General features: G+C 34.7%; 1 protein-coding gene across 38 annotated transcripts in view; it reads right to left on the bottom strand.

The window, feature by feature from the left end:
• Nucleotides 1-12106, bottom strand: part of Pde4dip (myomegalin) — a 235864-nt gene that overhangs the window by 76286 nt on the left and 147472 nt on the right. For all 38 annotated transcript variants that reach the window (XM_046467236.2, XM_046467216.2, XM_046467245.2 and 35 more), the window contains 7 exons: nt 4811-4945; nt 3959-4078; nt 3636-3728; nt 3294-3506; nt 1904-2062; nt 577-690; nt 249-386 (listed from right to left, as the gene is read on the bottom strand). In XM_046467236.2, coding sequence (XP_046323192.1) covers nt 249-386; nt 577-690; nt 1904-2062; nt 3294-3506; nt 3636-3728; nt 3959-4078; nt 4811-4945 — 972 coding nt within the window. The remainder of the gene's footprint in view (nt 1-248; nt 387-576; nt 691-1903; nt 2063-3293; nt 3507-3635; nt 3729-3958; nt 4079-4810; nt 4946-12106) is intronic.

The following is a 12106-nucleotide window of genomic DNA, read 5'->3' as shown; positions in this document are numbered from 1 at the left end:
GCCCTAATTTCTCACTTTCTAGTCTATAATGATGGAACTAGTAAGTGCTACTTTTGTTTATATATATATGTGTGTGTATAAAAATAATATACGTGTGTGTATACACACACACACACACACACACACATATCCATATACTTTATAAAGCAAATACTCTGGTTTTCAGAAAATGATGGAGGATGCTGATGCTTCAGGCTTAGAATGCAAGTGGGAGAGGAATACCAAGTCAAGACAGATTTTGCTCTTACATGCATGGTAGCTTCATTAGAAGAGAGGACACTGCACAGTCTCTCTATGTCATGATCTCGCTCTCTCACAGCAAGATGAAGCTGGCGCAGTTCTTTGTCTTTTTCTTCTAGAGCAGAGAACTTTTCATCTATAGCCCGCTGTAACAAAAAGTAAAGCTCCTAATTCTACAAGGTTCATTATCTTGATTACCATTTACTCAATGAGCTTCAAAATATGAGAGAATGGAAAACCAAAACCCCAAAGGAGAAAATTAAGTAGACATAAATTTCTTGATACTCATGTACATAGAATAACCTATAGCCCAATAAGCAAAACCACAACACGTACCTCTAGAGCAATAGCTCTATCATGTATTCGTTGCCGAAGTTTCTCAAGCAACATTTCATTTGCTTCAGGGGTTTTTTCTGAATTATCTCGATACTGTAGGAGCTCCTGAAATTCCTAATGAGACAAAAGATATTCCTTTATTCACTTATCTATTACTAACTGTATTCCTATATTTTGCTAAGTAATCTGTCATTTAAGATAAAAAACATGATTATTCTTCGCAGGGGGAAAAATTTAGCAGAGATAGCATTCATGTAAATTGTTAACTATTCTGCAACATACAACATACATAATACATAGAACTGATAACCAATCTTCAACATATAAACATACTAGTATGCTTGACAGCTAACTAGTAGGAGAACACAGGGTATATTGCTTGACTCTCTGCCTAATAGTACAATAAAGATCTAACAAAGGAGGAACGATTTGCACTGATAAAAGACTAGGATTTCTGGGCTGGGAATATAGCTCAGTTGATAGAGTGCTTGCCCTGCATGCACAAGGCCCTGGATTCAATCCCCAGCACCACAAAAGACTAGGATTTCTTAAATGAAGAGGTCCTAGTGGAACATTCATAAGAAAAAAAAAAAAAAAAAAAACACTTTTATACACAATATATGCATACAATGAAAAAAATCAGATACTCAGTGAAATATAAGCGATTCAATGTGAGTGAAGCTTAGAGTAGATGGCAAAACTGATCACTCTCCTTTTTCTCTCTCTCTCTTTTTTTTTTTTTTTTTTGGTGTGGTAATGGGGATTGAATTCAGGGGCACTTAACCACTGAGCCACACCCCCAACCGTATTTTGTATTTTGTTTAGAGATAGGGTCTCACTGAGTTGCTTAGCACCACTTCGAATTCGCAATCCTCCTGTCTCAGCCTCCTGAGCCACTAGGATTACAGGTGTGTGCTATTGCGCCCAGTCTGATCACTCTTCTTAATATCACAGTTTTCTTTAAAACTTTCATTCTGTCATTTAACTTTCAGGAAATTTATGTACAGATGTCTTCTCCTATTAGATTGAGAGAGTAGCCAAATCTCTTTGTTTTCCCAACCCCTGGCATAGTGTCTAACTCGCAGAGGTGCTTACCATTTGCTGAATACTGGTTAAGTCTTTCAGGTCTATGCAGATGTTTCTTACTTGATGATTAGCATCTTGATTTAGATTGTATTTTCTACTTATTTTAAATCTTCCTGATTCCCACAACTTAATATTCTACTTACAGCAGGATCTCAACACAGATGATTAATACCTTCATATTACAGGAACAAGAATTTCAGAGCTCTATGAGTACAGTTTCATTGAAGTCATAAACACTCACCTGAAGCAGCTGCTCCTTGTGACTTAGACTACGGTTTAGGTGTTGAATGTTTTGTTCCTGGGTTCGAATCTCATTGTATTTTTCAGCCTCCAGGGTACGAAGCTGTTGGCTCTTATTCTGCAATTCTCCTTGTAGCTGCTGCAAAGCTTTCCGCAATTCCTGAATTAAATATATTCCCTTCTTAAAGCAATCTAAAGTTTTTACATAGTCATTAGATACATTAAAATTTTCAAGATATATAATGAAATATACAATAGCAGAAAGTGCTATTATTAATATTGCTATAGAAATTTGGATCAAATAGGATATGAAAAATTGTGAAAAAACTGTGGGGGTAGTAGGAAATAAACTTGATATTAGAGTTCAATACTAACTTTAAATATTTCATGTATAAATTCCCATCAGAAGGGATGTAAATAATACAGAATTATAAGTAATAAGTGAATGTTCTTTTTTTCACACACCCATGAGTTATAAGTGAATACTTTGCATGTGTATGGTCTACACATTTATATAAATATGTGTGCAGATATTTATAAATAATAGGTATATATGCAACGTACTGTAAAAAAAGAAAGGGAGCTCTATATAACAATTAAACAAAACTTAGGATATGTTTCCTTTGTGTGCATAATAAAAAGCTGAGAATTATTTCCATCCCTATCCTTCTATCACTACCCCCAAACTATCAAGACAACTGAATTTTAATACTTCTAAAGGAAATTCAGGTCTCATATTTATCATCCAAAGTACTAAACCAGGAAGATGCTTCAAAAACTGTACTTTTAAATCTGAGTGTCAGGGAGTCTAAGAGAAGCTAGCACAAAAAAGATCTTAAGATCTTCAAACAAGACAGACCGAGAGAGTGAGAAAGAATATACTCTCAACCAAGAAGAAAAAGAAATTCATTTAAGAGTTATGTATTAGACATTTTTCAAATTACACGATTAATTGTACTTTCCATTCCTTAGACCTTGGACATTCTTCCCCACTTTTCTGTTTGGCTCACTTTCACACCTTCCCCTGCTTCCAGAACACCTCATATTTCATCAAGCTTTCCCTGACTCCCTCTTCAGCCCCTCCTACATATTCTTATAAAAATCCATACATGGCTCCTCTGCAGTATTAACCACACTGATATTCTGTTCATGTGCTTTTCTCACACTAAATTGTAAGTAAGTTAAGAGGAAGGAGCCTGTGGTATTCACCATTATACTTCCACAATGTAGTTCAATATCTGGCACATGACACATGGGCAACAAATGTTAAACTGAATTACTCAGACTAAAAAAATGACTCAAAGGTTAAGGTTCAACATACACAGTCCTGCTAAAAAGTTACTATCAGGGCAAAGTCAGCATTTGGGGCTACAAAGTGGTTAATGATTTACCTGGTTATGTTTCCAAGAAGCTTCTTTCTGCTGTTCACTCTTGTTTGCTGCAGCTTCCGCAAATTGCACACATCGCTTGGCATCAGCAAGTTGGCGTTCCTTCTGTCGTACCACCCTCTGAAGCTTCTGTATTTCAAGCTGGCTGCAGAATAAAGCACTCTGAAGATCAAGCAGAGCCACCTGTTGCTGAGCTGGGGAAGTACCCTCAGAGCTCTGAAGAAAGAGAAGAAATTATCCTCACGAGGAGGGCAAGCATTGAACACCTGAGAAGACTATAAAGACAAAACATAAAACCAAAGGGCACATGCCCAACTGAAATCTCTCCCTATGACGTTCACATACCTGAAGCTGTCCAAGCTGGCTTTGGTGCAGCATTTCTCGAAGCTTTGCCATTGTGTCATTTTGACCTTCAATCACCTGGTATAACTCCTCAGTCTGAAAATGAGAGACAAGTGCCAAACATGTTAACAAACTAAATATAAATTCAATTATCTTGCCTGTATAGTAACAGGATTCTTACAAAACACCAATTTAGGTTAAGATACAATTTTTCCAGGTTAAGATTTGTTAGTCTGATAATACATATTTCTACAAAATATAGAATACTGTCTACTTTGATGGGACAAATTGGTTTCTCACAGGTTCTTGATTGCTAAATATTTTACCTCATTTTCCCTGCTTTTCAGAGTTTCCTTGAGGCTTTGAATTGTACCATCTTGCTTCTGAGATAACTCCTGAGCAGACTTTAGTTCAGAGCTCATTTCATTTAGTTTCTCTTGAAGAGTCTGAATTAAAAAAAAATAGTTTGCTAGTTTGTTAGGTCAAGGATATCTTTAAACTTTAACACAACCAAAGTACTTCCTCAAAACCAGGTTCTGAAGAATTTTTTACAGAATAGTACTTTCTTATTTTTCTCACATACAGTAACCACTAAAGTTTAAAGCCAATCAACACAAGGAAATAGAAATAAATGTGAAATACTTCCTTCAATACTCAGTTGCCTCAATTCTCATGCACCATGCTTTCTCTATAATGGTAGCTATAGTAGGCACTTGTCCACATCAGTCACTGTGGATTCCTCACCTAAGACCAAGGAGCTTCTGCTATCTTATATAGGACGGGATACTACAAGGACTCAGCAGGCAAGAAACTCAGCATCCTAGATTGTGGCATTGTTTTTCTAACAGACATGAAAATCCATGAGCTATAAAGAAGTGAAGTTAAGCTAAGATCAAAAGCACAAAGATCAAAAAGTGATACCTTACACTGTTAAAGGTTGTGTGCAAGTTTTAATTACATTCCTAAACGATACCAGATATTGGAATCTGGGCAGACCTCGCTAAAATCTTGAGGAGAAATAAAGGAAAGGACTAAACTTATAAGTGAAAGTTCCCTAGAGCATCAGAAGACCACAGAATTCACCTCTCAAGTCCTACTCGGGTCAAAAGACTTGGACTACAGCCAATCAAATCCTCAGGAAAATCCTGTGCTCTCCAGGAGCACAGGACTAATCATACCTTGTTGGTGGCCTCTGTTTGCTGGAGTTTTTCCTGAAGTTCTGCCACGTGGGAATCAGATATAGACTGCTGAGTTACAGTGGTCTCATCTGAGTTCCTCTTTTGTTGTTTGAGTACCAAATCTTCAGGCAGGGACTAGGATGAAGCAGCAAGACAAGATGAGTTAAATGCAGCCAATAATAAATTTTACTTTTATGTTCAAATATCTGTGGCATGTTTTTCCACAGATTGGGAACACCAGAGTTGTTACATGAAGTACCAGTAAAACTTCCTGAAGACAATCCTGGTCCTTGCTAAGAGCAATGATTCACCTCCATCCTTTCTATGCTCTCCAGCCTTCCCACCTACTCACACAGACTACATAACTAGGTGAGGTGAGGCAAATAATTCAGTTTAAAGAGAAGGGGGATTTTAAAAAGGAAATACTTATGATGACCAAATGTTTGCTTTATTCTATTTTTAATCAGGGAATTGAAAAGCTATATGGATGAATCGTATGCCATTCCTAGAAGAGAAGTTTTATTATAATTACCTTTCTTACAACATGCCTGTTTACATTACTGGAAAAACTGGCACATTTGAATATGAACTAGATATTAGAAAATACTCTTTTATAAACCTAAACTTTCTAAATTTGTTAACTGCACTACAGTTGTAAAAGATCTCCTTGTTCTTAGGAAATACATGCAGAAGTATTTAAGGTTAAGTGACATAATATCTACAACCAATCCTCACACAGTTCAGGAATTTTTTAAAAATAATGAGCCTATACAAGGATAGGGATAAAACAAATGTGGCAAAATATCAGCAAGTGGTAAATCCAAGTAAGGAGTAAATGGGAGTTCTTTGTTCTTTTCTTACAATGTCTCCATAAATTTGAATTTTTTTCAAAATAAAAAGGAAGAAATTACAGGTACATTAAAAAATAATTATATATATTTACGTATACATATATATGTAAATATATATATGTGTGTATTTTTATATGTATATATATGTATATGCCTAATTAAAGTCAGGTATACAGTACATCCTGGATAAATAATCTACAGTAGTATAGGAAGGAAGTATGACTTATGAGGATATCAATTCACTAAAAATATTCAGGAGGAAAAAAATGCATAATGTTCATATGGGATGACTGATCAGTCTAAGATAAACTAATTAAACTGTGCCTTATAATCATCATGAGTTAAAGATGTTAAAATAAAATTTAAGGACACACTGTGGCATTAAATAACATTTCCCCTCACATAACTGTCACTCCAGTTAGGAATATAAATTCACAAGGAAGACAAAAAACAAGCAACAGCTATTCATTTTTTTCTTTCCTTTGCACTTGATTAGCACCTTCCAGGCAGTAGAGCTTGCCTCATATCCCTTCCTGTTTAGAAGTATGAAGATCTTTTCTATCCCTTCCGTGCCATTTATCTCTTTCTCTAATTTCAGTCAAGTACTATAACCTGCACAGTACCCTGTGAGGAATTGTGGGGTATATAATCTAATGCATAGTTTTAACTAAACAGTCTACTAGGTTTACTGAAGAGGTATTTCCTATCATAAATACAGAGAAATACATTCATTTCAATGGGAAATGTAGGAAAGGCTCTTCAAGCAGACAAAATTTTACCCTACATAGGGACTGGGGTTGTAGACCAGTGGCAGAGTGCTCACTTAGCACATGTGAAACCCTGTGTCCCATCCCCAGCACCCCCCCCCCAAAAAAAAATCCTGGATCTAAGGAGGGGTAGAATCTTCACAGGGCATCTCAGAGCAACAGAAACAGGAAAGTGAGGGAAGTGTGGAGCTAATGGATACAAATTGTGACTTCCCTTACCTTTTTAGTGCTCATGTAATTTCACCCTTTAGAAAGGATACAATTAATAATTATATCAGCATAACAGATAAAACCAGGGCCTATCCTGAGCAAACATGTTATCCTATTTAAAAGTCTAGAGCTATTTCTGAACAGCTAGTAAAGTACATTAACCCCCCTCCATTTCATTATTTAGGAAGTCAAAATTTCAAAATTCTAAAAGACACGAATACCAAAGAGATATCAAGAAATATTTTTAATTATAAATAGATGATGGGAACTAAAAATAATCACATAGGTTTTAACAAGTTAGTGGGGGCATTTCACAAAAAGAATCTAAACTTATGACATCATTTTTTAGAAGCTAGATCTCAATGCTTATTTAGACAAAAATGAGAAACTGACCCACTCACTGTATTTTCTTATGCCTACCAAATATCAGTTACCAGTAAAGGATCCATTAATTTAATGTATTCTCTCTTGCAACACATACATGTTGAGTACCTAATGGAAGGCACAGGTCCTAGAGATCAAGTACTGTAGGACAAAGTCACTGTCTCATTCAAATATATTTTGCAGGGCTGGAGTAGCATAATAAACAAACAAATACAAAATATCAGCTAGTGACAAGCTCTTTGCAGTAAAATTGGAAAGCATGGTAGAGAGTTGGTGGTTAAGTTACTCTACTGTTCAGAAGAAGGCATTTAATGAAGCAGCACTTAAATGGAAATCTAAATGAAAAAGAGCCAGTCTTTCAAATATCAGCAGAAGATCAATCCAAGCAGAGAAAAGAGCCAGTGAAATAGAAGCCTAGGAAAGAGAAAGGCCTATGTGGCTAAAGGGTTACTTTCCAACAGAAATATAACATGAGCCAGGTATGTAAGTTTTAACTTTCTAGTGACTTCACTGAATAAGTGAAGTTTATTTTGATATTTAAGCAAATACGGCCAAAATATTAATATAAACATGTAATCAGTATAAAAATTACTGAGAAGCTTTACATGATTTTATTCTTATTAAGTATTTGAAGTTGGAAGTAGATTTTACACTACAGCACATCTCAGTCAGAACAGACAAGTTTCAAGTGCTCAGCAGCTACTCAAGGCCAGTGGCTAGCTTACTGGATAGCTCAGGACTGGAGCATAATGGGCAAAGGGCAGAGTAACACAATCAACTGAAAAGGTAGGCAGGGGCCCAATCAGACAGTTCTCCTAGAACAGCAGAGCTAATAAAGCTGGATTTCACACCAATTGAAAAGAAATGCAATACAGTATTTTTAACAGAAAGTAATCATATTTAAGTTTTCAAAAGACCACTCTAGCTGCTCTGTGGTGATGGACTGTTGGGGAGCACCAGCAGAAGTGGAGCGAAAAGACAGGAGACTAGTGTACTACAGGAGATGAAATGCAATAGTGGCTAGGATTATAGTGGCCTTGATTCAGGTGGGATGGGGGGTAAATGAGTGGGTTTGGACAATTTTGAAAGTACAGTTAACAGGATTTGCGAAAAGAAGTAGGATATGACTCCTAGAAAAATGTAGATATTTGATATTAATGCTGGGAATATATAAGCAATCAAAAATTTTTATTTAATAAATGAAAAAATATTAGGACAAAAAAAAACAGGCCTTTTTCCTAGTTCCAAGTTCAGAGTTCTGATCCTTCAGTGGCTCTCTTAGAAAGAAGACTATATATATATATATATATATATATATATATATATATATATATATATATATATTAATATGTACACACACACACACACACACACACACAAACAGCAACTGTAAACCAAAGATTGTCATAGGAAAGTATATAATGAATCTGGATCTCATTTGAACTCACATTGGCATGAATACTCACAGGAAAACTATAATTCTATAAATATAATGTAGTGACTTAAAAGCTTGAAGATAATTGTCTTTTTGTTCATAATAACTTTTTCTTTTATATCTCAGGAAAATGTCCTTTCAGATAACAATCTGGCAAAAGAGTACTTGGTAAGTGCTGCTGAGTAAAGAACTCATAATGAATTCAAGTGCATAAACCCATCACTCCAAATACTATAGTCTGAGATCAGAAATCCTTAAATTGTCAGAATTAGTGTTGCTCCCAGACTTCCGGTTATTAAGATCATGTTGTAATGAAATGCAATTTTAAATTAAGTCACTTTTTAAAAACACTTTTTTAGGTGTAATTGGACACAATACCTTTATTTTATTGATTGATTGATTGATATGTGATATTAAGGATGGAACCCAGTGCCTTGCACATGCTAGGTGAGCACTCTACCACTGAGCCACATCCCAGTCCCTTAAATTAAGTCACTTTTGACACAGAATTAGTACAAATCCTTTCTAGCATCAGAAAAAGGATTGCCTCATGTTGCATAATGTAAGACCATTAGGCTAAAAGGCATTTTAAGTCTATTGGGTTAACAGCAATTTTCTTGGCACTTTCTAGTCCTCAAAATAATGAATCATAGATCTCAAACTAATTTTCTATCCTATCATTCATAATAGGAAACAGACAAAAACCATCAACTAGCATAAAATTAAAGGCCTAATCTTTGACCAGTATCTAATAGTCTATGCTTTTCAAAGGGCCTGATCTATTTAATGGAGCTAAGCTGAGTGAGATAACTTATCATAGTCACAAAGGAGAAGATTTTGGCATTGTAAGGTTTGAAGCAAAGATCTCTTTGAATTTACATAAAAAGGGCCAGGGTTCTCTGAAATGCTGTTTTTTAAGAAACCACACCCCTCCTATGATAGCTTTTCTACTTCAGAGCCAGACAACAAAGGAGAAAATTACCAGCTAGAATAAGGCTTAAAACCTTTCTTTAGATATCTGAAGAACCTTAGGTCTTCAGGCATGAATTCCACAGAAGGCAAAGAAATTATTTTGCATAATATCAGAAAATCGGTAAGCAGGAGAAACATGCTGTTGCTGTTTTTCTTTAATACAGAAAAAGAAGGAAAGAAAAGGAGAGAGAGAAAAAGAAAAAAAATCAATCAGGAGAATCCTAATGTTGATGTTTAATAGTGCATATAACGGGAGATAAGTGGAGGACTAAACAAAGGAATTAAAATGACCTTAACAGACCAATTTTGCTGGCTTAAAATAACAGGTTTTCTTCCTACTTCTATCAGATTAAACTAAAGAAAAATGTTTTGCTTAACAATTTTTTTCTTCCTACAAACTAAATTGAGAACTATCAATGAAAATTTACATTGTATTTGTTCATAGAAATAGACAAAAACAGTCTGCCTTTGTCCCACCTAGTTCTGGTTTTTCCCTAAAGCAAAACAGCCCTTAAGGAGCTTAGAATCTTATCAGGCTTAAATGATAGATAGATAGATAGATCAAGTGTCCAGAATAAAATACATACTTACTTACAAATACTTTGAGCCCCATTTATTTTCCTTTACATTCTTAATTAGTGAAAATAATAGTAATTAAACACCAAGTTTCTTGAAGCTGAATGTTATTTTCTTCCTCCCCAATGTTTTATTATTCTACAAACAGTAAAGACTGTAAACCAGAAAGGTCACACCCTACTATTTTAAAAACTTCTAAGCTCCTTAAGGGCTGTTTTGCTTTAGGGCAAACCAGAGCTACGTAGGACAAAGGCAGACTATTTTTGTCTATTTCTATGAACAAATATGATGTAAATTTCTTTGGTAGGTCTCATTTTAGTTCATAGGAAGAAAAAAATGTAAAGGCACCTGACCTAAAGATACAGTTACCATAGTTTACATATGCTTATTCCTATGACAGTTTGCTTCAGGGGATCCCTAAAGAATTCTCCTGGGATACTTAGGTTACAGACAGAGGGCTCTTGGTTTAAAATAAGTACTTACTTGAGTTAATGTACTTCAGGAAACATGATTTTATGTATTGAATTTAAATATCTTGACTAAAAATGATCAGGAAGCTTTGGCTCTGCATGAGCTAAATTATTTAAACCACAAACTTTCCAACTCTAAAATGAGAGACTGAGATGTTCTTTAAAATCCTTCCCAACTCCAAAATTTGCTGAGTCCAGGCGCTAAAAAATAGTATTTTTAATTAAACATGGAGAAAATTTTTCCTTTCTTTACCCTTAATTTTCTAAATTTTCACCTTTCTACAGTAAAGACCATATTTGAGAAAGGAAAGTGACTTCCCATCATCCACCAAGCCTAGTCTACTTTTTTAGATCCAAATATGAGAATACCAAGTTTAATTTGTAACATCTAAGTCTGTTTACAGAAATAGTGTTAAGCCCAAATTTAGCCATGAGTCTCCATTGAAAGAAAAAGCAATAGAAAATAAGTACACAAACATTAGGCCTACAGTACTTAACATTTTATACAAATGAAAACACATTTCTTTTTACTTTTTCTTAACATTTCCATGTTTTATCTGATAATTTTGTGTAAATTTGAAAACTTTACTCCTATTTCTGTTTGAGTTCTTATTGTAATACAAGCTTTATATACAATTGAACTAACTTTCAAAAATTTCACGTGACAAATAACAGTATCATGTTATCAAGTCCTAAATTTCTGGAATTGTGTTATGTACCAGGCTTCCTGGAAATGCCTTCTAGATTGTCCACTTTTGCTTTAGTACCACTAAGGAATTTTTATCAGATGAAACATGCCAGAATGTTTCACAAAGTTAACTGAATCTAGTGTTTCCTGTTGCTATAGAAACAAAATACCATCTGTCAGTTCCCTGTATATAGCTGAATTTTACAGTGTGATATGAAATCAACTGGGTAAACATGAATAGCTCAAAGATCAACTGCCATTCTTTAGTAATTAAGAAAGTCAAAATAATATAATGGCTAACTCCTTTCTTAATACCAAATATCATCTAGTAGAGGTCAGTAGAAAAGCCAACTGTGCAATTTGCACATTGAGACACTGACAATATTTGAATTCCCAAGCCTCTTCTATGAATGTGGTGATTAATCCTCAAATGATCCATCAATAATAATAATAATAATAATCATGCCTAATGTTATAACACTTTACTAGTGGATTAATGTTTCCCCCAAATTTTACCCTCTGCTCTAATTATTTGAGGTATCTTGGGGATGACAGGCTAAATGCTCCAGGGAGCACTAACTAAAGTTCTCCCTTACAGAATGCCAATGGAAGAAAACATTTATGAATCAATAAACAAAAAGAAGAAAAGGAGGTAAAAGTTCTAGTGATAGAAATGACATTGTCTTCTTTTTGTAGGATAAAAATGAAATAGGAAATCTTTTTGTCTCAACAGATATGCAATCTTTATAATTAATGGGAAGATATCAACAAGTTATATTACAAAGAGGACTATGAAAAGCAAATTATCTGAGTGTAAATCACATTCACTAAATGGGACATTTAAAAAAAAAAAAAAAAGGTGTATCCAAAATAGGATCAATGATTAATTTTCTCAAGTCTAGAATATCCTTAATCTCTACCTACTAGACAGAAATCATGTAAA

The sequence above is a fragment of the Marmota monax genome, unplaced genomic scaffold, assembly GCF_021218885.2.
Source record: "Marmota monax isolate L192 unplaced genomic scaffold, Marmota_monax_Labrador192_F-V1.1 WCK01_AAM20220418_F8-fsc00181, whole genome shotgun sequence".
Classification (NCBI taxonomy): Eukaryota; Metazoa; Chordata; class Mammalia; order Rodentia; family Sciuridae; genus Marmota; species Marmota monax.
This window is presented reverse-complemented; position numbering and strand designations above follow the sequence as displayed.